Source organism: Botrytis sinoallii, assembly GCF_014898435.1.
Source record: "Botrytis sinoallii strain Bc 23 chromosome Unknown BSIN_010, whole genome shotgun sequence".
NCBI lineage: Eukaryota > Fungi > Ascomycota > Leotiomycetes > Helotiales > Sclerotiniaceae > Botrytis > Botrytis sinoallii.
Window position 1 is genome coordinate 1,173,637 of NW_024066037.1, and position 25,951 is coordinate 1,199,587.

Genomic DNA, 25,951 nt, shown 5'->3' on the forward strand with positions numbered 1-25,951 from the left:
ATACATCACGATTTTACTACATGAATTGAAAAGAGTGAATTCATTGATTAGTAGTAGATATAAGATATCGTATACAGATTTATATTCGAGTACTCGAATAATGAAATGAAATAAAATAAATAAATAAATATACCATCTACATCGGATCTCTAACATACTCCCCCCCCCCCCAAATACACACACAGCCCTGGAATATCCATAGGTAGGTACTCATGACAGAAGGAAAGAAGATAGATAGATAAATGGGTAGGTATGTGCGCACCCCCTAAAAACTGCCGGGTGTTGCAGGTGAGGATTGAAGTACCTGGATAGGTAAGCTAAGGTACCTACTGATAATGGATGGTAAGCTAATAAGGATGGTAAGCTAAGGTACCTACTGATTAATAGATGGTAGGTAGGTATGGAACTGTATTTATTTCATCCGCAGGGTAATTATAATTTCTTGTTGGATTTGAAATTTTGAAATTTCACATGATTTTTTTTTTGGAGGGGGGGGGGGGTTGGATGATGCGAGGTAGGTAGTGCTGGGAGAGTAGATGATAGGAAAGGAGATAAGGTGAAATGGATGATTTGTGTATGGTACGATACCTAGGTATCCTAGGATTCTCTCGCTTCCTGCATAGAGGGTGGTGGGTTTAAATGGAAGAGGAGAGGAGAGGAGAGGAGAGGGGATGGGATGGGATGAGAGGATGGGATGAGTACTGACTAACTGATTACTGATTGTAGTGAAAAGAAGGGAGAAGGAATCTGGAAGTGTAGAGAAAAAAAGAGAGGAGATGTTGAGGAACTAAGTAGGTATGTATGGTGATGAATTGATGGTGAGACGTCGGTTATCAGATGAGATGAGATGAGATGGTTGTGGGATCTGGAAGGGGAGGGGAGGGAAGAGAGGCTGGAGGATAGATAGAAAGGGTAAGATAGATACACCTTCGGACTTAACTTCTGTGTACATTTCGATTGTCTAACTTTGAGCCGTGGTGAATGTTGTACACTACTTCAAGCCCGAAAGTAGCTAGATTGCGTGTAGTTTTTAGAAGTTGTGGGTTTGGGCTTCTTTGATATGGTCGTCGTGTATCGACATATTATTGATGTGGTTTGTGGTTTGTGTTCGTGGTGAGAGCTCCATAGAAACCAGAAAGATAGAGAAGTGAGAAAAGTGAGAGATTCGTGAACACATGGGAGCCAGTTCCTTAGTCGGGAAGAAAAGATATGATGTGAAATATGAAATATTCGAGTTGAGCCCCCCAAACTCAGGAACCTCATATCGACTTCAAAGCAAAACATTCAAACATCACGATGAAGATGAATTCACCGCTCGTAAACCCCGCTGGATGGTTAAATTCATGGTGGGGTAATACTCCGATAAGTAAAGATTTGTATTTCCTCGTGATGATAAGGAGTGATGAACTGGTGGGAGACGAAGGCGGATAATATCCATCGTGTCAAGAATTCAAGATATACCTCACTGGTAGGCTATCCGGAATCAATCCCGAAACTTCAACATTGAATTCATATATTGATGGTGAAAACTAATCATTTGAGAGGCACGTTGCCATCTTGATCCTTCTTGCTTTTGTATATGAAGCTCTCGCATCCGATGCATAAGCTAGAATTGATTTTTCTCTCTCTTGAAGATATCCTGAGTGTAATAAAGTTGCACAGTACGCAACTTCACTCATCACCGATTGTACATGAAATCGGGAAGTCGAAAGCTTCAGTATTTGTAGCCTATTTCTTTCCGAACTGACGGTTAGATATAGCCTTTTATATGCAGAGCAAAAGTGTGACTGCAATTTCCTGTGGGAAGAGCCGTGTGAATGAGGGGGATGTTGCATCAAAGTTTCCATACATAGTACAGCAAATCAAACCAACCCATTTTGACCAATGGTGGGGCGAACTTGGCGAAGGTGTTACAATCTGCAGATGCGTGGCGTGCACCGCATTAAGAAACCGGTATAGAGTTGGGTGTGATTAATGGCCCAGGTGTGGGATGCATACATTCTGCAGCTTCGTTGGGCCACCTTACAGATTTTGTTGTTTGTTCCCCTTCTGTGGTTCGGTTTCCGGCGGGAATTTCCAATGCGTGTGGGTAGGTAGGATTGCCAGGTGACGCTTTTCTTAGAAGCAAGATTCAACCGGCTTACCGGCATTAGAAATGTTTTACTATAGAATGGTTGCATGCCAGTATGGTAATCATAGATAGGTCATATTCAATAGAAGAACCGTTCCTCAAGACCATGGTTTGCAATAACGGTAGTATAAAGTTTCTGCATCTTTCCTTTTGTCTGTGCTTTGCTAATAATTCTCTACAAAGTACGAAGTAGATTTCGGCTCGGCTGTTGAACTTTGATGATGCATGTCAGAAAGGTGTTCGGAGTTGTGCGAATGATAAAGCAGCAAGATAGATAGGGTGAGGATCCTTGTAAAAGGAGTGTAGTGCGTGTAGTGCGTGAGTGCGATAAGGAACAAAATATTTTGGTTCTTTTTGGAATATTATATTGAAGGGTGAATGACTCCCTGTAAATGTTCGATATATCAAGCACGGCTTTCTCACTAAAGGATTTTCCACTCATCCGTCAATACCGGTACGCGAAGACTTTGTCTTGCCATGAAATCAGATTCACCCCATTTCGAATAGGGGTAAAATTGAGGAATGAGATCTTCAATTTTCTTTCTCTCTTATGAACCCCACGAGAAACCTCGGGACTAGACAACTTCATCCAGATAACCCGAGACTTATTCACAGGTTGTCGTCTGTGGCTTGATCATTGACATCCAGGAAACAAATTGTACAAGGATCATCCGCATATCGCGCTCAGCGAAATTGTAGTCCCCCTGTTGGTTGGTTGCACGTCCATTGGAATTGGTGGTGGAGCGATTGAGCGATTCGATGGATACATTCGCTAGGTGCTTGATGAAGAACAGAAGGTAACAGAAGAGCATTTCCTTCCATGAATATTGCTTGCCAGTCAAATTCCAAAGGGTTCAAGGTTATACTTTGGGACTGTGTGGAATCAAAGACATAACGTGCACACTTTGGCGGGTTATCGTACGGTCTAGGGCTCTAGGTGTGTTCCATTGAGGAAAGTTGTTCGATAGAAGAGTGGAAACTCTTAGAGACCCAGAGAATAGTGGAGAGACCAAAAGATGAATGTGGGGTGTAGCGAAAGAAGCTATCGCTAAATAACGAATTTGATACACTTGGAAGGTTTGGATAATCTGTTCTGTCCGTGTAGGTTTGTGGAGGTCATTTTAGAAAAGATTAGGGCCGAGTAGTAAAGATTGAAGAGGGAGGTGTGTTAGCATCAATCAGTCAATCATCAATCAATATTGAAGCTCCGAGGACGGATTCATCAATTTGAGGGATAAATGGGATGAATGTCTGAGAACTTGGGAAGAGATGGAACAACATCTAGAACTTCCGACCAAGACTTAACGATGAGGCTGAATAGATATTATATCTCATGATGAAGCAAGTGAGTGATACACTGTCACCACCATTTAATCCTGAATAAATGAAAAATCAGCCTTACACATGAAAATAGATGATCAAGGTAGGTCATCATGATCCTTATCAACGGCTTTTCCTGCACAAACCCATCTTCATGTAAAGAGGGGACAAAGTGTGGTATAACCACCCCCTCTTGCCTTGATCCGATTCGTTTGGTGAACAGAGTCAGTGACCAAAATAAAATCAAAGTTTCTGTTATCCCGAGTGATGATGCAACTCTCCTATCTCCATACCAAGCTCCATAACCGCGTACCGATATCAATGTTTGATAGGTGTCGAGAACACGATCAGGGAAATGAGTTGGAAATGAAGGATGGAAGAGGAAAGTAGATATGATACCTTTTGCTGAACTAATATAGTTTTCACGTTACGGAGAATATCTAAGTACCGGGTAGTGAGTGGTTTGGTACCTTTTTATATATGAGTAAAACTAGTACTACACATGGTTAGGAAGGAAGCACTGACACAACGATAATACTTAGGAAGAAAATGAATGGGGTGAATGGGTCTCCAGGAAGAGGGACAGCTAGAGAACCGTGACGGTATGATTGAAGTGTCTGACGAATATGTAGAACGCGACATCAGTGGGTAAGTGGTAGCGGCAGGAGGAGACAGCTAGATTGTACAAATCCTCAACAGGGCAGGTATACAACGAGCAAAGAAAGGAAGAAGATGCATGTAAATATAGAGAGCAGCTTGATGTAGACAAAAAGCGTTGAAATATAGAAACCGAACACAGTGCTCCCATGACTGGCCGTTCATCTTCACAACAGACCCATGGAAGAAAAGACGATGATGTAGGTATGAATCTCTGCATCAAATGTAGCTTTATCGAATTTCCATTGGTAAAGAGCAATCTTCCTCATTCATCACTCATCACTCATCTCCCTCCTTCTTTCGAGTTTCCTCTCTTTCCCCTCTGCTCTTCCCTTGTCAGCAAAATCCGCATCCACTCCTCATCAAATACACACTACTGCACCACCACCCGAAGTAATAAAATTATCGCAAGATTTCCACCACTCCCAACTCACGGATCTACCAAAAAGAGATTTCGCTAGTGGTAAGAATTGGATCATCTTCGATTCCCTCATACCGGCTCTTCCCACCGAAAAGGGTAAGCATTCGCCATTTTTGATTGAACCACCCGCTCATCAAGTGACCACAGGAATTCTTATTAGATGATGATTAGAAAAGAAGAGGGACATTATGGACCTGTTGATTGACCAACTAGGGGGGTGGGAAAGCGAAAGGGAAGAGGAAGAGGAAACGTATGAAAATGGACTAATAACGAAAGGTTGTATTTGTATTGTATTGTATGTAAACGGGCAAACTGATAAACTGGCAATCTTGCAAACTGATAAACTGGCAATCTTGCAAACTGGTAAACTGGTAAACTGGTAAACTGGTAAACTGGTAAACTGGTAATAAATTCCTCCTTGGCTATATTTCCTTCCACCCAGTTCAGTTCGATTCAGTTACGATATCGTATTCTTTTGTACCCTAGATTACGATTCCAAATTTCATTATTTGACTACCCAGGTGCCCAGGTGCTTATTACTACTAACCGTTAAACATTGCCTACCTCTCCTACCTTAGTATCTATCGTACATCCACCATCCACCATCCACCAAGAAAAAAAAAAGATTAATCTCTTTCCATCCTTTTTTTTCTTTCCCTCCCTCCCTCATTATCGTCACTTACCTAACAACACGATTTTGAACCTCTTTCCGACCTCTCTTCCATCTCCTTTTCTCTCGCCATCAACGAAGGAAATAACGATATTCATTAGAATAAGTTATCCAGCGATATTACATATACACACACACATATATATATATATTGGTCATTCGGAGTAGTTTTGGTTGTTCCTTTCTCCCAGTCGAATACTTGTTGCTTTATTCCACAAGGTGTTCAGTCTCACTCATTGTTGTTGTGGTTGCTGGATTCTCATTTCCTGGTGAGTTGAACTTTTTTTCCTTCATAAAAAAAATCTAGTAGTGAGACACAGATTTTCTCTTGCTTCGCTTTTTCTTTCCCCTCCTCCAAAACTTCCACACGCCGCTTTCGCTGCTATTACAATATCATTTTTCAATCCTCGGCTACATACGTTCATGCCTTTTTTTCTTCTCCTTGTATGCGCTCCAATCTTCGAGGGATTTTGCCTCCAAGTATCATCTCTAGAGGATATTGACTTTTCTTCAATCGATCATTACTAATTGCAAGAAATCATTATATAGAATTCCATACTCACGACAATCTTAGTCGTATACGTTCCTTTCACTCAGATCGAGCACCCTGCTGGCCCTCAGTTCTTTCGAAGCATCTATTCGAATTGACAATCTGCCAAAAATGTCTTATTACGATAATCAGCAATGGTCTGCCTCCGGGCAACCTTCTTGGGAGCAACAAACCCCACCTGCTCGCTCTGGTATGTCTGGAAACTCTTCATGTTATCGCCAGGGTGTCAATTAACAGGTGTCACAGGCGCCAGCTCAGTCGTTCCGCGTGAGGACTCCACTGCTTTCAGCACACAAATCGAGGGTACGTTCAATGAAATACACTGGTCGTAGGAATAGGTCCATTCGCCCTTTTTGTCTTGCGCAGGAGAGGGTTTTGGTGTTTGGGGTTAGGATGGGAATGATCTATATCCTTACATGGTCTCGATGAATGTGCTAGGAATCTCATGATCAAGAAGCTGATGAGTTTGAAAATTTAGAGGTCGACCGTGCCATTGACAATCTAGTCAAGAGTGGAAAAATGTTCAACCTACCAGCGGGTGGTCGTCGTGATTCCATGCCAATGGTTGGTCCTTCGAGAACCTTTCCGGAACAATTCGGTATGCTTCACCTTCAGAGAGGACAACTTGAAACTCTTCAGCCCTAACTCTATTGTTTTTAGATCCTCGAATGACTGCTGGTCCTCCACGACACCATTCGGTTAGCGATTTCGGTGATGCTCGGTCTTTCTCGGGATCCAATCTTCAGAATTTCTATGCCAACCAGCGACACCAACCATCGAGAGGCGCAAATGAAGCCGAACAAGTGATGCAGGCGAAGAGGAGAATGGCGGCTCAACGTGAGAGAGAATTGCGCAACTATCATCAAGAGCAGCAATATAATCGAAGTAGGCCACCCTCTTCCAATGTATAAAAGTCTTATTTGTCAAATACCCTGTACCCAGCGGCTCTTACCCAGTGGTTCGTTTTTATCAGTCAAAATTTTGTACATGACTTTTTTCATGACTCTTTTCATCTCGCCTACAACTGTCCTGTGTGAAATTGAAAGAAAAATCTGTCTTTGTTGTTTATCTTTGAGATCTATTATGCACATTTACTGACTGGAATAAGGCGTTACAGCTGAAATCTTGGGAGGCAAACCAGACCGTATCGCAAGCCCAGGTAGCGGTATGAGCGAGGAAGAACGTCGTGAGTTGATTGCCCGTCAGCGAAGTGCTCTCTATGGGGAAGGTCCAGCCTTCAATGCCGAAAATGGCAGTTTCGATGAAAATGGTACCCCGCGCCCAACCAATCAGGGGTCCACCTCGCAAACCCTTAATGCTGCACCAGGTGCTATCAGGGGACACTCGCCTCTTGCCTTTGAGCACTTCAATTCTCAAGCTAGCCAGGCGGAAAACTCAAATCAGCAAAATGCTACCGAGTCTCAATCTGCCGCAACAGCACAGGCTCCAGGTCAACAACGATCTCGTGCTAACAGCACATCCTCCCCATCGTCCAACCCTACCAGCTTTAGCCTATTCGAATCTGCTGCTCAACAGTCCAGTCGGACTTCGACTTCCTCCCCCGGTGGATCCCCACCACGCCAAGGAGGAAAGGCTCCCGCTAGCGGCGTGGCTCCAATTGGCACTAGACCTAGTGGTCAAGCTGCCAATCCAGCTTTAAATAAGCGATCCACTACCCCTTTGCCATCTCCACTAAGCTATGGCTTTGCTGCTAATGATTCAACTACTGAATCTAAGGATGCAAGAACGACTTCCGCGGCGTCAAACCCCAACCCGCAAGGACAGACTGAAAGTGGATTAGGCTGGGGATCTAAGAGCGGTGTTTGGGGTAACAAGAATCTTGGTGTACAGGCTTCGGTATGGGGATAAATTGGGTATGGGAATATGAATAAACATAGAAAACAGGCGCGAAAGGACAGGGGTATGATTGATTGATATCTGCATATGTTTGCGCGTGGTAGGTGGGAAAGGACAAAAGAATATCGATAATAAGCTTGGCATGGCAGGCGTATGGAACCTTTGCAGAATTTATCGGAAGGCAGGTTCTGGACGGAGGGGAGCGAGTTTTTCACCACCTCGCTATCATGCTTTGCTTTCAGCACATATTGCGGGAGTCTAATTGAATCTCAGCAACGGCCACAAGGGAGGAGTCTGTTACTGTTTTTTTCTCTCTCGGATGTTCAAATGGTAATAACGGGTAGGCATGGATTTTGCTGTTTTGTTTTTGTCTCCTGGCATTTACGGCGAAACAACAATCTGGGGGTCTTGAAGTGGGGTTTGATATTATGCGAGCGTTTTGGTACGGGTGTTTGCTTTTCGTTTCCTACACATGGGGTGTTATGTTTCGAGGTGGGAAAACTATATCAAGGAGGGAGTAAAAACTAAACAACAAATGGAATAGTGGGATGAAACTTGATGATCTCGGGAATGAAATGGAATGGAATTAAAAGTCTCTTGAATCATTGGGGATGAGCGCTTTCGCCTTTCTTGTTGTATGTTGTGTGCGTGTGAGATTTCTTTGATTTCCTTCGCTCGCTTGTGGTCCGGGTCTTGCGTGAGAGCGTTCTGCTGTGATATCTTGTAGGGTTGGGTCTGGGGCATGACAAGGAATGGCACGGGGCTGGTACTGATGAGATTAGGATTGTCTTTCTTTTAGGGTTTATCGAGGGAGAGGGAAAGATTTGGAAGGGGTTTGTAATTAGGATGTTTGCGTATTGGGGAAATGGGTAATGATATTTGAGTGAATGAGGAGGAGACGGATCAATAGGATGGGGCAGGCCATCAGGCTGGGTATAATATATGGATGGGTTACACACAGAATGACAAATTGATGCGAATGGACACGATTTGGTATATATTTATAAGTATCATTTTTGCTGTGAATGCTAGTGGATGTTTGAAGATTGATCTGGATGGAGTGAATTTTATGAGTGTTAACGATGTCATAAGTTGGTAATTTGTCATTATACCTAGGTAGACTTGAAGAGTGTGTCACGCTCAGAATCAAAATCTTCTAATTACTGAATATTTCTTTTTACTTCCGTTTGAATGACCCGTTGACTCACATGATGGCTTTGGGATCTACATCTCTGGATTCTTATATACATTAGGCACATGGCATGCTTGGTATAGAGATCGAGATACTATGCAGGTAGGTAGTTTTGATACCGCGTTTTTCGATACTGCGCGGCATGCTCGGTTTCACTGTTCACGCATTTTTATGGGGAATGTAGTGGCGAAATAGGGTTAGGGAAAAGTGTAGGTACCCAACGAAACTCAATTCCACAGGCCGACGGGGCGATGGGTGAAGATGGAAGGATGGAAATGGTAAATATAGATACTGGTATGCTGGTATGGGAGAGTAGGTGTGATGTAATGTGATGTGATGTGATGGGAGTGAAACATTGAGTTGGGAGTTACGGTACCTAAGGAGAGGCGGGCGAGATGTGGTTGGGGAGTCGCGAGAGACATCATACGATTTTTTCGAGGCATGTTTTGGAGGTACTCGGTAGTGTGTGTCTATGGGTATGGACGATGCAGGGTTGGGAGGTGTGGCGTACGAGGAAATGGAGGTGGTGTCTGGGAGATAGGGCGCAGAGATCAGAGAGAGGTTTGATATGATATGATGTGCGTCTTCCACGTTGGGGGATCGTCGTGGCGCGAGGTTCTAGATGGTTGGGTGGTGCTGGTGGAAGGATGGATGAGTGGGCGAGGATCGGTTGCGGGATTTGAGGGAGGAGGGTTGGGGCGTGCGAGGGGAGGGGATGGATAGGTGCTGCTGCTGCGCTATGGGGTTGGTTAGTGTAGTGCGATGCGGTGCAGTGCGGTGCAGTGCGGTGCTTCCGCTTTCTGGCGTGGATGGAAAAGATCCTAGTTGTGGTTTCGCAGGGCTTGGTGAGGGTTTGATAGCTGATTGAGGGGTTCGATTGGAAGAGAGGTGGGAGTAGATAGTAGTCCTCTGGGAGAAAGTTGGGGAATTGTAGATCTGTGGCCAAAGACCGAGGTGAGGAAGAGGAGAGAGAGAGAGAGAGAAACTTTGGATTGGGAGAACAGCAACTTTACATGTAATGTAATGGGCAAAAAAGGAAAAAATAGCAGGGGGAAATGATGTGCCATTGCTTCTTCTTCTTCTTCTCCTTCTCCTTCTCCTTCTTCTGCCGGGGTCATGTTCTAGCTGGTCCGGTTCGGTTCTTTTGCTTTGATGGAGTACACAGATGGGCATAGACCAGTGAAATTAGATTTCTGATAATGTGCTGGCGTGGGCAAAAGGCGAGATTAGCAGTGATTAATTATTAGGTGGTTATTAGGTGGTACGGAATATTGAGATTTGCATGGTAAGTTACGATGACGAAGATGGGAATGGGATGGAAAGAGTAGGTAGCTAGGTAAGGGAAGGTAATAAGGTAGGTAGGTATATAATATGTATGTATATATATATTTACTGCTTGGTCTATAATTTCCTTTTAATTTGTCGATGATATTCACTCTGTCTGGACCTCTTTCCCTCTTTCCCTCCTTTCCAATAATAATAATAAATAAATACATACATACATAAACTATTTACATTGCGACGACAACTTACCTTATTTACTTCACCCGCGATACCGAGTAGGTACACAACGCAACCCATCCACGAAATCAACGCCATTACTGTACCTACCCTTCCACCCTTCAATCAAAACTTCCGAATGTCGCGTGTAATCATTGTACAGCATTACATTTGAACCCTCAACGACCTCACGCGCATCCAATCGCTTTCTCGAGAAAGTTTCACTCATCACAAAAGATCAAGATTCAGTTCAACCTCAAAAACAAACGGCAGGATTTGACGACTTTACTTTCTCACAAGGCTATTAGGCCTGAGGAGAAGAATCACATTCAACGATTCCAAATGACGATAGGAGATTTAAAAACACGATTGAGAGCGAAATTTCAACGACGACATTCACATGCTTCCTCGGTAGGGTCCGCGAATAATGACGAGGAAAAGAATCCTTCTCGAGAGGGAGAAGAAGACAAGAATCAACAATCGATAACTCGAACTTTGCGAGAAAGGGCGAGTTTCAGATTGCATCGAACATCGATATATGGAGGGTCAACAAATGGGTCGTCAAGGAATGGTACGGGTACGGGTTCTGGTAATCGGAATAGTATGGTTGAAAGTCGTAATCAAAGTCCAAAAGAAACATCAAGGTTTGAAGAGGTAATTCAGGTTGAAGTTCATGATAATGATAATATCGGTATCGAAGCAGGCGGAGGGGGCGGAGGGGACGGAGGGGAAAGAGGAAGAGGAGGAGGAGGAGGAGGAGGAAGAGAAGGCCACCAACAGGGAGATGGAATTGGCGCCGAACTAAGGTTAAACTTTCGAAATAATATGAGTAGCGATCTGCAACAACAACTTCATCAACATTCACAGACAACCTCTCCATCAACACCAAATTTCAAACAACAACCTTTCGCCAATTCAAAATTAATTATCGAAGAAGAGAATAATAAACACGATAGTTTTTCCACGTCAACAGATTTTCCAACTCCGAATACAGATATACCGCGGGTGTTGGAAGAAGACGAAGAGGAGGAAGCAGAAGCAAAGGATGAAATTCAGGACGAGCCGCAACTAGAACCTAAAGACGCGAAATTTGGCAATTCGATACCGCAAAGCCCTATCAGTTCCAACAACACTACTCATCAACCTACACCTCGAAAACCCGAATTATCTAGACGACAAAGTTTACTTCCCCATCAACAAACAAAATTAATCAAGACATTATTGGAAGCAGAATTGCCAGCACAACCTCAAGTCAACAGCATACCAACGGGAGGAATTCTTGGTGCTGATTATTTTTCCAATCACGGAGCTTTAACGATAAGCGCAGCGATGGTTACTCGAAAGATATGGGTTAAAAGGCCCGGTGCTTCTGCGACATTAGTTACAATACATGAGGATGATTTGGTCGACGATGTGCGAGATATGATTTTGAAGAAATATGCGAATTCGCTGGGAAGAAGTTTTGATGCGCCGGATGTTACATTAAGGATTATACCAAGAGAGCAGCAGAGGCAGGAAAGAATTTTAGGACCAGAAGAGCCGATGAGTCGAACACTCGACGCATATTTTCCCGGTGGTCAAACAGTGGATGAAGCGTTAGTAATTGATGTACCCGTTAGAAGAACACCCAAACCGTCTCCTAGGCCCAATGGACATCCGGTATATTATGAAGAAGGACGGCCTACCGAAGCTGGATCTGATTACTTCCCACCTATGCCATTACCGGTTCCTTCTCCAGGCTTATCGCATAGTGTCCCGGTCCCTAATGGAAACCAGAATACAGCTCCCTTGATAGCACACGCTATGTCCGTACTTACAACTGGTCATGTACCGGCCTTACCTTCTCCATCGGCTCAGAGAAGGCATCATAGCTCGAGACCAAGGATAGGACGAACTCATACTTCTTCTCCTACAGTCATCAGTGGACACAGTCAACCCCCTGTTACAAATAATGGTACGCAATTTCAACGTGGCCCAAGATCAAGAACTCACTCAAGTGCCTCAGAAAAATCCGCAATTCCCCCTCCCCCACCACTTCCAACACCACCTGCTCCAAACCAGGAACTCGCACCACAACGAGTCGCTACACCTCCTCCCAGGGTATCGTCCCCCCGGCCACAGAAGAGAACTAGAAAGAAAGCTGGTGTCGATCATCCTTCTTTACCAGCAGGCATGCTCAATGGTGCAGTCCCCCCAATCAATGTCCTCATCGTTGAAGATAATATTATCAATTTGAAACTTCTGGAAGCCTTCATGAAACGTCTCAAAGTCCGCTGGCAAACTGCAATGAATGGTCGCGAAGCCGTGAATAAGTGGAGAGGCGGTGGTTTCCATTTAGTACTAATGGATATCCAACTTCCCATCATGTCCGGACTCGAGGCCACAAAGGAGATCCGTAGACTGGAGAGACTCAATAGTATTGGAGTTTTTAGCAGTAGTGCAAGTAGTAGTGCACCTAGCGAAAAAATGTTGGCGGAAGAGGAACCAGAGGAAGGTGATAAATTGCCAGATACGGTACTATTTAAGAGTCCGGTCATCATTGTGGCTTTGACGGCTAGTTCGTTGCAGAGCGATAGACACGAGGCTTTGGCGGCGGGTTGTAATGATTTCTTGACAAAGGTTTGTTTATTTCATTGTAATTCGTTTACATATATGATATTTTGAATAATGTACTAACACGCTTTCAAACAGCCCGTTAACTTCGTCTGGCTCGAACGTAAAGTTATGGAATGGGGATGTATGCAAGCATTGATCGACTTCGATGGTTGGCGCAAATGGAAAGATTTTAGTTCACAACAAGCAGCGGAAAAAGAGTCTGCTGATGCGAAGAAAAAGGATGCTCAAAGCGTTGTGAAGGCGAAGAAGAAGAACAGAAATTCAATGGGTAGTTTGGGAGGATTAGGGGGTCAGGGGGGAAGTAGTTCGAAATTGAGTTTGTTGGGTCAGGGAGGTGGAATAGTAGAAGGGGAAGCTGTTGTTGGGTGATTGGGAAGATTGAAGAAACACTTGATTTATGGGGTCGTGGAACAGGTGGATACTCTGTTTTGACACAGACATGGCGCTGGCATTTAGCATGAGAGGATTTTCATTTGTTTCATTTTTCATTTGTAGTAGCATTACTTGGAGGGAGGAAGTTTTACTTTTTCGCTTGTCCAGTGAATTTTGGGTTGAGGGCTGTGAATTAAGCGTTTTGGGTTCGGAATATAATGGGATGGAGCTCAAAATATATACGTGTCGTCGTGAGACAGCGGGACGACTGGCGTTTGGGGTTTGGGTGAAGTGCTAATGGAACTTTCTTGATTGAATTTTCTTTGAGAGGATTTTCTTTTATTCTCTTTTGAAGAAGGGCTTTAGGTGGGAAGAGGGGATGGAGAAAAATATTTTGGTGGATATCGAAGCGAGAATGGAAGCGAGGGGGGTAGGAAAGGGTGGGACAGGGTGTAGATTGAGATGAGGAGATGGGAAGGGCAGGGAAGGGGAGGTGTGAAATAGGGAGGGTTGAAGTGGAGTGGAGTGAAGCACATAGCGTATATATGTATGGATAGAAGAGCGAGTTATTCTGTATCTTGAATGATTATTGATTCTTGATTTGAAGGGGAACGAAGGAGGAGAATTGAAATGGAATGGATTGGGATGGAACGGAATGTGTGGGAATTGTGGATTGATGAATAGATTGTTGAAATGCTATTTTTTGATGGTGTTTGATTGTTGTGATGTTGTGATTTCTTGATTCATTGTTTATTGATTTGTAGGAAGTAGGTAGGCCCCGGGGTATTATATTATGAGTAGAATTCGGTAGGAAGTAGAGTAGTTTGGTTTTGGGAGGGAGATGGGTAGATGGAGAATGTGTGTGTGTGTAGGTATGTGTAGGTATGTGTAATGAATTATAGTATTGAGTATTGCGATGAGAGTTTGGAGGAGAGAGGAATGGATGAGTGGATAGGTGGATGGGCTGTAAGTTGATAGGTGTATGAGTATGGGGTAGGTAGATGGGTGGTGAGTGCTGAGTGATGAGTAGTGAGTAGTGAGTACTGAATGGGTGATAAATGATGAGTGATGAATAATAAATAATGAGTGATAGGTAATAGATAATAAATGATAAATGAATATTTGGAAGTGTTTTTAATATATGTAGATAGGTATATTTGGATGGGGTTAATTGTAATTTGGAATTTGTAGTTTGGAATTTGTGGTTTGTATATAGTTTGTGGTTTGTATAGTTTGAAAGGTGGATGGGATGATAGGACGATAGGATGATGGGATAAGATGATGGGATAGAGAGGAAAGGAGAGAGGGGGAGGACAGAGAAGAGGATTGTCAGATGGTTTGACGCATTTCTTTTATATCTATTGAATACTAGCTGTAAAGATCGGGAAACAAAAGTACCTATCTAGTAGTCCCATCTCATTACCCAACTATCCAACCATCTCAATATCTCTAAACACTCTAAAAATCCATGTATCCAAAGTTTATAAATGAAGATCTACAGCTTGGAATTATTTCGTATATTATGTTTTAAACACACGCTGTTTATTCTTCTTTTATATATGCGTTTTTGAGTAGAGTGGTTAGTAGTTAGCGAGCGAGTACGTGTGCGCTTGTCAGGAGGATGTTCTCGGATTTCTGAATTCTTTCTTGGGGTTTTTTTGTGGAATTTTGGTGTGGAAGACTCGGGAGATGGATAAAGAAAGAGAAGTGTAGTTAGTGGTTACTTTGGTAAATATCATGTCATGTTGTGGGATGGTTTGGTATTGGATGGGAAGATGTAAGTTGGTTGGAGGTTGTGTGGGAGTGGAGGGATGGGGATTTGGAGATGGGATGGCATGGCATGGGAATGGGGTATGGTTTCAGATATAAGGAAAGAAGAGATTTGAGGGGAGATGTATGTATGATTGTGCAGAGTTATGGATAGAGATGAGAGTTAATAGGTGAGGAAGATGGACAGAGAGTAGTTGATTAAAGATAGAGAGATTGGAGAAGTGGACTTGGTTGTTGCTGTTGAAGCACCTATGGAGATGTCGAGGAACAAAGAGCGGGTAGATGGAAGTCAGAGAGATTTTAGTGGAGGATCATTGAGGTGTTTATTTTTCGATTTTACGGAGGTAAATGAGAGTTGGAGGTTGTTTTTTAAGGAACAGATGGTAGTTGATGAGAAGGTGAGAAGTCGAGAGTTTAAGTTGGGAATCTTTGGTTCAGAGATTAGAGTAAATGACATGTGATATCCAAGGCGATACGCTTTCCATTGAAAAGCGGACTATTGGTTATACGTGTGAGTGTGATGTATTTCCAATACACACAAGTCTATGGTTCTCAAAACTAATGAATGGCGATGACGCTAACGTCACGATCTAGTTTGGCATTTCTTTTCGCAACCTTGAAAGCTAATTTTTCTGGGGAGTGACGGTCAACCCATGCTTTACCAAGATATGTGCAATGGTATACAGTAAAAAAGCCTTTGAACCCCGTGTCAATCTCTGCACGGGTACCCTTGCTGTATGTTTCGTTTTTGAGATCTTCTTTTGATCGAAACATACAGCAGTTTTGGCTATTTTCGTCTTTTTCGTCTCTCAATTCGGTAAGGGTGAAATCACCTTGTTCCGTTGCAGGAGGCACAACGCCGACTTCCCCAGTGTAAAATCTTGCGAATTTCATCCCCGAAATATGTCTAGGCTAGTCCTACCTCTCAAGGCAATGATGATTATGTTGATAAGAAAGTTTGGATATGGCTTGCTTGGGCTTCTGAAAGAGTCGAAAGTGTTCATCGGATCTCGCGTGAACTTGGATAAATAACCGATCAAAGCATCTTCTGGATACCAAGGCAGGTCTTCGGATGTAATCGGATGTATACCTGCTGCTCCCAAGCTTTTCCAAAGAGAACAAATCAGTCGAAAAACGTCCTTATATTCAAGTTGGTGCTGCATCCCCAAATCGTCCCTCAACTTGAACATATTTATGACAGATTCAGTTAATTTCTGTCTAGCAGATTCGTATGCCAGCTCATCTTCTACTACTACTCGGGCTACCTTTTCAACGACTTGTAGTTCGTAAGAACTACCGTCATACACAAAAGACAAAATATGTGGATAAACGGGTATGGAGTTCAGCTGCAATATCCTTCTTGAAATTCCGTTTATTGTTATTGATATCGATTCTTCAGCTTGCGTGTCCTCAGAAATATTCCGAATATCAGTCTCGTCAAAGAACCAAGGAAGACCCTGAAGACTGCTTGTATCCAGCGTCCAGTCTGGTACCCAGGAAGGAAGATTGCTTCTTCGAGTGTATGATGCGTTCACGTCTGCATTATACAGTATATTCAATAGGCCATGTATAGACCGAAAAGAAGAGGTAAAACGGGCGGCTTCATTGAGAACATCCTCCACACTCTTAGTATAATCTACGACGGGGATGTAATTTTGTGGGCTCCGGCTGCGAATTAATGGCCATGGTACGGAGTCATTGTTCCTCTCATATGTGCGTTTGAGCTGAAGGTCCACGACAGCCAGATGGCCGTATATTATGTCTCTCAAATCCGAAGCCTTTGAACCTCTTCGAGAAATCAAAACATCCAGAAGGGAGACCACTCTTCCTCCATACCTTAAGCAATTCTGATAGTTTCTCCTTGCCTCATACATATTCCACAGTAATCGGTAGCTTTGCGTATCGTGATTATGTCGTATCTCGTGCATAGTTGGGACAATTGAGTTCAAGTGGGACGTTCTTGATTCTGTTGCTGAGTCTTTGTCGTGGCATACATCCAATGTGGTCTTTGATAATATTGTTCTATCCTTGTGAGGATTATTTCGCTCTCTCGGGTCTCTATATCTGTCCAACAAAACCTCGCAGAGATAATCCCAAGGAACTCGCAGTCGCCTAACTTGCACGAATACTACGTTTGAGAGCACTAGTTCTTGATACACCCATACCCTAGTGAACCATGGTCGTGACACGATATCTTTAATTGCGTCATCGACCATTTCTAGAAGCTTAATTCTGTCCGGATCTAGTTGGTTCATGAGCTCAAATAAACTCTTCGTCTGCTCTACCAAAGCTCCTAAATAGATCACTGTGGTCTGCGCATAACTATATACTTCTTTCATCAAGCCAACTTGCTGACTGCGTTCAAGGTTGTTTGTCTGGTTGATGCAAATAGCATCGGCCCATAACCGTAGCTGTCGCTTCTCATCTCGCAAATCATGTAAAGCTGCGGCGAGATTCACGGTAACAGCAAATCGAAATCCATCGACAAAAATGTAGGTTGTATCATTTGCATCGCCCCAAACATAGGAAAGAGCCGTGTAATTCCCATGAATATCGTAGCGACAATCACGTAATGTTGTGTGAATGAGATCGCTTTGAATTGGGGACCCTAGTGTGCCTGGGTGGAGGATCAAAAGTCGAATCGAATCTGTCTCTGACAGGTCGTCGTACTGAAATTTACCGGAATAAGTAGACATTTTGATAAAGATTATCCATTATCTAGGGGGCCTTTGCAATAACTTTGTTTAAAAGTGGATAGCCTGGTGCTGACAACTTCGAAGAGCACGGTGAAAATTCAGGCACGCTTGCCTTGAGGTAGAAATGGTATGATTTTCTCGATATAGTCTTATATGCTGTGTACACTACGCATTTGGACATCGCACCAAAAATACTTGAAAGCGTTGCATAAGCCTGAATATAGCCTGCATGACTTCGGGTTCACAGATGCTCAAATGGCCTCTATAAACCCCATGTTACGATGGAGGAGCCACGCCCTTCAGTTCTCTAACCAAGCTCCCCATCCCTGGAAATAGCTTCCTTCCAGCATTCTCCAGCTCAACCCACTTTTTCGTTTCTTCCCAACTCACCCATTCCCACCCTCTACACTTTTCCTTCTCCATCACTTTTGGCCCTTCCCCTTTCCCATCCCAGACTCCTACCATAAAAATTGACACAAAATGTCTTTTCTCCTCCTTCATTATCAGGTTTCTACAGCGGAAGAACTTTAGTTCTTTGGGTGGAATGTATAACCCGGTTTCTTCCAAAACCTCCCTGGATGCACCTTCTTCAAAAGTTTCGCCGAATTCTAAGTGTCCGCCTGGAAGACCCCACGTGTTGGCTGCAGTCGAATTAATGCGTTCGCCTAGGAGATACATAGGATTCTCACGGGTGGAAAGTTGGTGAGTAGGATGGATGATAAATACTCCAAGACCAACGAGGGGAATGGGCGGTGTGGTCGATGATTTGAGCGATGGTGAGGGTGACATGTGAATGTGACGGTGGCTTAAGGTCATTGGTTTCGTGGTAAGAGCTGGGACACTAATTCGAGAGCACTGAAGCAGCGTACCGTACGAAGGTTTTCCTATTCTTCCAATCATGGTATACTGTAGTACGAAAGATGCCCAGAACTGTATTTGGTTCAATTTTTTGTATTGTATCGTGCTTGGTAAAGTGGGGAAGCGGTATTTCTTAGTGGTAACACTAGGGCCTTCGGAAGCTCTTTTCACGATTTTATATAGAAGTAAAAAGAAAGCAGACTTCAATCGGTATAATGAACATCTGGCTTGCGTTTCGACTTTTGCTAATTAGAAACCTAGCTATTGCCTACTAGGTAGGTACTTCATGTACGATATATAGTTTTATTCCATAATAATAGATATCTAGGTACCCTACCTCACTCTGGACGAAAAAAACGGCACACCAAACCCGCCAAAATCGAGACTTTCTTCAAAACACTATTATTTCAAAATTGAATAACAATTCTGAATAATAAAATAAAATAAACAATCAAAGATATATTATAAATTATTAGATTTAAAATAATTAATTTCAATTCAAAATCAAAAATATTGATTATTGATTTAAAAACAGAATTTTGAAAATAATATTGCATTTTCGGTGTGCCGTTTATTTCGTCCAGAGTGAGCCTACGCACCTGCCAAATGAACAACACTCGCCGCTTTTAAAATGCTGTTCTGATAGAAATTCATAGTTACATAATCTATTAGGGTTCTCGCTTAGACAGGCTAGATCGTTTGATTGACAGATGCTTTCATTTGGCAGGCTCGCAAGTGGATGCGTACGTACAGCTGTAAATCAAAAGCATGGTGATACATGGCTGACATCGATTATTAACGGAAAATTACACAAGAGCAGCCCGATCTTACACAGAGATTCTTGTTCAGAGAGCTTGGACCCCAAAATGATAGCAAACTATGTTTTCACACCATTGCCTGACGGTTGTCGCAAACTTCGACTGAAAGCAATATTCCAAAATCCTGAAAATGCAGCTCAGCTCTCCTCGGCGTTCAAGAAACGAGGATACATCCAACAGTCAGGATGAAAGTTTAGCCAACACGCAGCCATCCGCTGGTATCCATGGAGAAGGAAAGAAGGTTTCTAAACGTAAAAGAGGATGTTTGATAACGTCAAATGCATGCACCAGTTGTAAAATAGCCCGATCAAAGGTATATAGTCTGCAACATTGGAAGAGCGAAAATACTACAAGCCAAAGTTCAATTTACTGACAGTTCCGTTCAGTGTAATGGCGAGCAGCCTTGCAGTCGTTGTATCAAAAAATTCCAAGCTGGAGAATGCTTCTATGGAACTCATACCAAAATTGTAAAGGAGAAACTGGTCGAATCCCTCAAAGAGAGCCATGCAATCAACCGTATGGCAGAACGGGTGTTTGAAAGTCTTGCAGTAGCGGATGATGAACGCAAAATCCTCAATCGGATAAGGAACAGGGACTCTATTCAAGATATAGCACAATGGCTAGAAACCACTGTCGATGTCAAAGAGCAGCTATCTACGTTACGAATTGTTGACAATGAAGTTGATGGTCTAGATACATCAGATTTCCATTGGACAACAGTAACAGCAGATAAAGATGTTCTTCATCACTTATTCTCCTTGTATTTTACTTGGGTTCACCCTTCTCATTCCTTATTCAATGAGCAGCATTTTGTGAATAGCATGCAGAATAATTCCAATGAATTCTGCTCGCCCCTTCTGTTCAATGCTATCTGCACAATGGCATGCTATTTGCATACAATCTTGGAAGGCGACAAGACGAATTACAAGGAGCTAGGCCAGAGATTTGCTGATGTGGTAAAGCACAATATCAATGCCGAAGATATGAGTCTCATGACTATACAGGCTTTTGCAATTCTCTTCTTAATAGACTGTGCACAAGGATATGGAATGCATGCTTCAGCATACTTGGAAGTCGCAAGTAACTCATTAATGAATTTGGAACATATCGGCCTTGGCAGTGAGGCGTACCGGCAAGTTTGGCGTGACACCGTCGTTGGTATTAATAACTTAAATATGTAAGTTAATGACTTTTCAATAATTCAGCCCAATTGAGCATGTATGTTATCATAACTAACAGGTTTAGTGAGTGGGCTCAGGTAACTTTTAGGATGCCAACGGCTCTCATTGTAGAGGTTCCTGCAACGAAATCCATTGAAGAAATCCAAAAAAACGATGCCGAGATTGATAGTATGATATGGGGAATGTATAGATACCCCAATGATGGTGATACCGTCACGAACTGCCACTGCCTCATTGCAACAACCAATCGAGAGAAAATGAATCTTATGGCCATAATTCGGACTACTAGTATTCTAATGTATAATACCGACAGTTCTCGAATAGCGGCCTCGGACATTCTGCATCTCTATGGCAAATTGGTAGCTTGGCGTAAATTTCTGCCAAGCATCATCAGTAAGACAGATAACAAAGACACTCATATATTGCCACATGTGCTTTCGCTTCAGTAAGATTCAAACAACTTCCCAACACAATGTCACACTCACTAAATGATCAGTTTGTTATACGCTACAGCTGTTGTCCAGCTCCTCTATCCGCTTCTGGACCTCCGACTGTTCGATACCTCTTGTCTAAGTACAATCGTTTGGCAACACGCACAACACGGTCTTGCTGTCGTTGATAGCTATCGTGCTCACTATAGTTGTGCCTATCAGCCTGTCTTACAAGTATTCGCTATACTGAATCTGACAGATGTCATTGTTCGATTTTTCCCCAAAATCAATAGAGAACTGGGAAAAGATGATGATGAAGCTGTTAAACTTGCTACAGAGGTATTGGAGCAATCTCTGTTAACTTTCCCTGTAGCTGCAATATTTAGGGAAAAGTTTCGGGAAATCACAAAGAAGATCTTGTTTCCTTGGTCAAGCAATCTAGATAATCTCTTATATCACAAGAGAAGTAAATCAAGGTCCCTTTTGGACGGGGTCATTGATGCTTGTACCAGGACCACCTATATTCAGCCTATCAATTCTATACAGAAAAGATTTGCGACAGGCATACAATCGAACTGGTCGATGTTATCCTCCGGATTAGACTTTGCAGGGCCTTCTCAAAATGCTTCTACACTGCAACAGCTGCTTGACAAAAGAGCTATGCAAAGCCTTCATTATGTACTTGATTTCCCAATCAAGGGATTAAGCAAGCCATGATATAATCTTTCAATCCTGCAAAGCATTGGTTTAAGCTATTTGTAAGAAAGGAGGTCACAAAGTTTGTTGATATGGTTTCTGGGCAAGAGCGTATATTGTCTGGTGCTAAACTGCACATCACCCAAGGGGAGCGAAGAGAGTATTAAAATAAACACAGCGAAGTATACGAGTCGCAAATTAGGCATATGGCTTGTCTTGCATGTCAAGGTCTCTATTTAGATCAAAAGACATATCGATTATGATCTCATTTTTTGTCAGGATTATGAATACGCATTTCGTCACATAGTTTTTCCCCTTTCAGTTCCTATTGATGGTCGCATTATACAATCTATTTACTTCACTTGAAATCCTAAATTCTTTTCTCAATATTCTTTCATCCAGCAATGCATTTGTCCACTTCCACCGGTCGAATTCATTGTTAAGCATGTAATCAAGCTATCTAATTCAGACTCCTGTGCTTTGGAAGTCCAAAATCTACAGAAATACCCAAATCTATGCCCTGCCTCCAGTCCATTCCTAACCGCTGCCATTAGCCCTCAAATCTTCTTCTTCTTCTAACTCTCAATACCACTCCCTATACAAATATCCTTTTTCAGCTGTTCCAATACTTTCTCTTCACTGTCTGCACATATCAAAAGCATTATTCCTTTAATCCGCGGCTGCTCGCTTGTCATCACATCTTCTAAATCGGAAAATGTACCACTAAACAGAAGAGTTTCTACTTCAATAAAAAGTTTGGTACAAGAAATATACTGCAGGTACACTTCGAATTAATCTTGAAGAATTCCAAGATGATCTAGCATAACGGCGAGCCACTCGTGTCTTTATTAAGATCATTGTAGAGAACAACGTTTTGGACATAGTACTTTGCTAGTATTTTGGATTACAAAGTTGAGAATGGGAAAACTAAGGAAAGTGTTGCAAGATTTTTTTATATTTCGGTCAGAAAGAAAGATAAGCCTTGCGTCGCGTGAGAAAACGGAAAAGCAAATACTCATCTGCACTTACATGGCACGAACATCCTTCGGCAGAAGTCATTAGTTGGTCGCGGGGGCATCTCTCACTTAAATTGTTGTGCAACGCAGTGGTCTGAAATGGTGAATATTGATGATTTTGTTGCAGATGAAATAAATTTCATCTGGTTAAATCCTAGATCTTATACTGGGGTCTCGAATTCCCTCTTTAATATCATATGCAAAAGTACCACCGGTATTTCTTTTTCATGACTACAATACGTGTGCAGACACTCTGAGAAGATTGCGAAAATTCGGTTATTTCATTCTAAGAAGCGTAGCCAAGTTATTGCGCACAATATCAATACAATACGATTATCCTTAGCTCGCTGCCAAGAAATACTTGATTGAAGTAGACCGGTAAAGCTACGCGAGTGCAGTTCCCACTAAACTCAGTATACATAGTTTGGAGTTCTATATTATTGTTTACATGGCCAACTTGTGTGTCACCTCGTGATGAGAATGGGGGGGACAATCGTTTAGCACGAATCATGCGAGTCACCAAACTAGTCTTCAAGGATCATATATAAAGTTTCTACAAGATCTCCGTTCTTCTTTGTAACATCACATTTTCATAACTGGAATTTCAGAACCTCCGCAATCATCCTTAGCACCTTGATTGTTCTTTGCGTTGTCCTGAAGAACCTCATCAGAGAATTCAGTGCAGGTCTATCTGAGAAGCCTTGATCAAATCCACCCCAGGCGAATGTCTCAATTGTATCGACCTTTTGTTGGGTGCTCAAGCCTTCAACGTGCCTTCGATATGTGCATTCTAACACTCCCGATAAATGCTATTTATAAGCTTCGCCTTTCGCTTCGCAAGAGAATAGGTGTGATGGCAATCTTTGCAGTTGGTGCATTGTAAGTCACTCTATTTGTCGTATATCTTGTGGTCCGGGTTAACCGTTGATAAAGTACTATAATCATCGCGATTATCCGTCTTGCGGTTATCTCGAGCGAAGTATTAGAATACGGCCCAACTTTGCCAGACGTCACTTGTGAGTTACACATCTGCAAATCTATCAATTAGCTGTCACTGACTTGGCTTCACAGGGTTCACAAGCAAGTTCTCATGGACGGTAATAGATCCTGCCGTAGGCTACTTTGTGGCATGTATGCCGACCTATTCACCACTTGTCAAGCCTCTGAGACATGTTCGGGATTATGTGAGCCTAGTAGGCGTATCGTGGACTCGTTTCCAATGCTAGCCGGAAAGGAACAACCAAAATCGAAGATAGCAATGCGGATAACTTCTATCTTGCAAATTACAAACCGGCTGTCACAAGAGAAGTAACGGTGGCCAGGAAATCCTCAAGCATCAACTCTCGACAAGAACTCCATCCTGTTCCAGGAACCGTAACAGTGAAGAGCGATTTCACTCGGGAAGACCATAGGGAGGATAACTGGTGAATCTACCACCCGGTCAATGCTGCATGATACACTGTATAGTGATTACAGTATAATGACAATCTGTGTCTTTGTAGGAAACATTTTGAAACCACCGGGATGAAAAATGGAAGAATTAGAGATGAAATATCATGTACACGACGATGGGTAGTCTGAAGACCGAAAATAGTCCACTTGAGAAAAGTAAATGACACTTATAATTACCACGAATCTCGGCTTGAATAATGTCCTTCCACTTCTCACGCACCAATAGGTGTATGAACTGACGGGACACTCATCAACTTTCAAAATTTGTACCGAACCCATTTTTCAATTGATTGATATCAGAATCTATCTCTTTAACATTCAATCTTTAGGGAATTGGTGCAACAATTCTCAAGACATTCGAACCAAGACTTCAAGAGATGTTATCAGGTCAGTTTTTGCAGTGCCGCGCCATTTCGTACACCAACTGGTGACACTATAATTCGGAATCCGTCCGCATCCATCCTGGTTAGATTCTGCTATTGCATTGCATATGGTTAATTAGGCAAGGTGCCGGGTAAGCGCACATGACAAATACATTCTCTGTGCCGCATGTGCCACAACCCTTGCGCTAAATCAGACGGAGTATAAAATGAATCTCAATACCTTCATCACTCTTCATACTTTTCTCTCTTCAACCCTTCATTCCTTCATCCTAGAACTGAACCTTACAGCATACGCCCTAATAACAATGACATCTCCCACTCCATCACCTACCAAACACGAATGGCTAGTCATTCTTCCCGACCACGAAGGCGTGCTCCAAAAACGTCTCGAAGCCCGTCCCCAGCATCTCGCCGGCGTTAAGCCGCTAGCCGAAGCTGGTGCCATTCTTTTCGGAGGCGCATTCTTCGATGATTTACCTCCAGAGGGAGAGACGCCTCAAGTAAAAGGAACAGTGCTTCTAGCCTATGCGGAGAGTAAGGAAAAGGTCTTGGAACAACTGCGTCAGGATGAATACACAAAGAGTGGTGTGTGGGACTGGGATAAAGTGCAGATTTATGGGTTTAAAACTGCTTTGAGAAAAGGATTGGATGGTGGGATATAGAGTTGTGAATTTGGCACTACTACCATGGGTGGTGATTTCAAAGAAATCAGTGCTCAGATTCGATACTACTGCTCGTATGGTGATAAATTCTAAATGGCTCAAAGTTGAAAGAAAAATTGGTTGAAAAAGGACAGGCTACCCATGTAGATGGTTTTCAGAATGTGTGTTGAATCGAATGGAGCCAATGAACATTTTAGAAAGGAAATATTAGGTTCAGGAATTCTTCAATGCTGAGACTATTTATAGCTGCCTTTGGATAATTTGTCGTTCGAAGTAATAGAGCCAGGCAATTCCCGATTCAAATTTCATGTTATATATTGACCATTAATCTGTGTGAGAGTAGCTACTTGGCCAGTTCACTTTCCACATTCATGCATCCCTTTTGCTAGACTTGGGACATGGTAGAAATTGATTTTCATTGTGTTTTGTGTTTGAAATGAAGAATTCCGCGCGTGTGCCTTCCCACAATACTATGATACCATACCCTACTAAAATATCAATCGTGTACCTTCCATGCCGTCCAAATCCCACGATGCGTATGTCGTCAGTAAGACAAGAAAAAAGAAGAGAAAATAAGATTAATCGCCGGAAACCGAGTCCACATAGAAACTGTGGTCATATATCTTACAATTTTATTCCTCCCTGGCTTTACCTTGCATTTGCGATATGCATACCGCCATTCCATATTTCCCGCCCATTAAC

General features: G+C 42.7%; 8 protein-coding genes across 8 annotated transcripts; 6 read left to right on the forward strand and 2 right to left on the reverse strand.

The window, feature by feature from the left end:
- Positions 1-4,257: 4,257 nt before the first annotated feature.
- On the forward strand, positions 4,258-4,693 carry EAF02_006492 (uncharacterized protein; the record flags this gene model as incomplete). The annotated part of the gene is made up of 2 exons (XM_038902540.1): positions 4,258-4,312; positions 4,449-4,693. The coding sequence occupies 2 exons, from the start codon at positions 4,258-4,260 to the stop codon at positions 4,691-4,693; spliced, it is 300 nt and encodes a 99-aa protein (XP_038757760.1).
- Positions 4,694-5,860: 1,167 nt separating this feature from the next.
- On the forward strand, positions 5,861-7,618 carry EAF02_006493 (uncharacterized protein; the record flags this gene model as incomplete). The annotated part of the gene is made up of 5 exons (XM_038902541.1): positions 5,861-5,939; positions 5,996-6,052; positions 6,228-6,347; positions 6,410-6,634; positions 6,858-7,618. 5 exons carry the CDS (start codon positions 5,861-5,863, stop codon positions 7,616-7,618), a joined length of 1,242 nt encoding a protein of 413 aa, XP_038757761.1.
- Positions 7,619-10,238: 2,620 nt separating this feature from the next.
- On the forward strand, positions 10,239-13,765 carry EAF02_006494 (uncharacterized protein). Its single transcript, XM_038902542.1, has 2 exons — positions 10,239-12,917; positions 12,990-13,765. Exons 1-2 carry the CDS (start codon positions 10,641-10,643, stop codon positions 13,281-13,283), a joined length of 2,571 nt encoding a protein of 856 aa, XP_038757762.1. The 5' UTR covers positions 10,239-10,640; the 3' UTR covers positions 13,284-13,765.
- Positions 13,766-15,614: 1,849 nt separating this feature from the next.
- On the reverse strand, positions 15,615-17,752 carry EAF02_006495 (uncharacterized protein; the record flags this gene model as incomplete). The annotated part of the gene is made up of 2 exons (XM_038902543.1): positions 15,615-15,919; positions 15,979-17,752. 2 exons carry the CDS (start codon positions 17,750-17,752, stop codon positions 15,615-15,617), a joined length of 2,079 nt encoding a protein of 692 aa, XP_038757763.1.
- Positions 17,753-18,028: 276 nt separating this feature from the next.
- On the reverse strand, positions 18,029-18,652 carry EAF02_006496 (uncharacterized protein; the record flags this gene model as incomplete). The annotated part of the gene is made up of 1 exon (XM_038902544.1): positions 18,029-18,652. The coding sequence occupies one exon, from the start codon at positions 18,650-18,652 to the stop codon at positions 18,029-18,031; it is 624 nt and encodes a 207-aa protein (XP_038757764.1).
- A 906-nt stretch (positions 18,653-19,558) lies between these two features.
- EAF02_006497 (uncharacterized protein) lies at positions 19,559-21,757 on the forward strand (the record flags this gene model as incomplete). Its single annotated transcript, XM_038902545.1, has 4 exons — positions 19,559-19,741; positions 19,815-20,605; positions 20,674-21,054; positions 21,106-21,757. 4 exons carry the CDS (start codon positions 19,559-19,561, stop codon positions 21,755-21,757), a joined length of 2,007 nt encoding a protein of 668 aa, XP_038757765.1.
- A 1,177-nt stretch (positions 21,758-22,934) lies between these two features.
- EAF02_006498 (uncharacterized protein) lies at positions 22,935-24,475 on the forward strand. The gene is given in 4 exon segments (XM_038902546.1): positions 22,935-23,631; positions 23,686-23,768; positions 23,824-23,936; positions 23,950-24,475. The coding sequence occupies 4 exon segments, from the start codon at positions 23,477-23,479 to the stop codon at positions 24,178-24,180; spliced, it is 582 nt and encodes a 193-aa protein (XP_038757766.1). The 5' UTR covers positions 22,935-23,476; the 3' UTR covers positions 24,181-24,475.
- Positions 24,476-24,892: 417 nt separating this feature from the next.
- EAF02_006499 (uncharacterized protein) lies at positions 24,893-25,249 on the forward strand (the record flags this gene model as incomplete). The annotated part of the gene is made up of 1 exon (XM_038902547.1): positions 24,893-25,249. One exon carries the CDS (start codon positions 24,893-24,895, stop codon positions 25,247-25,249), a length of 357 nt encoding a protein of 118 aa, XP_038757767.1.
- Positions 25,250-25,951: the final 702 nt, after the last annotated feature.

Bases quoted from the DNA above. Each gene is read 5' to 3' on its own strand.
- EAF02_006494 (XM_038902542.1), top strand. From the start codon at position 10,641: ATGACGATAGGAGATTTAAAAACACGATTGAGAGCGAAATTTCAACGA. The intron at 12,918-12,989 runs GTTTGTTTATTT...GCTTTCAAACAG, and splicing joins GTAATGATTTCTTGACAAAG to CCCGTTAACTTCGTCTGGCT.
- EAF02_006498 (XM_038902546.1), top strand. From the start codon at position 23,477: ATGTCTCAATTGTATCGACCTTTTGTTGGGTGCTCAAGCCTTCAACGT. The intron at 23,632-23,685 runs GTAAGTCACTCT...CCGTTGATAAAG, and splicing joins ATCTTTGCAGTTGGTGCATT to TACTATAATCATCGCGATTA. The intron at 23,769-23,823 runs GTGAGTTACACA...TTGGCTTCACAG, and splicing joins AACTTTGCCAGACGTCACTT to GGTTCACAAGCAAGTTCTCA.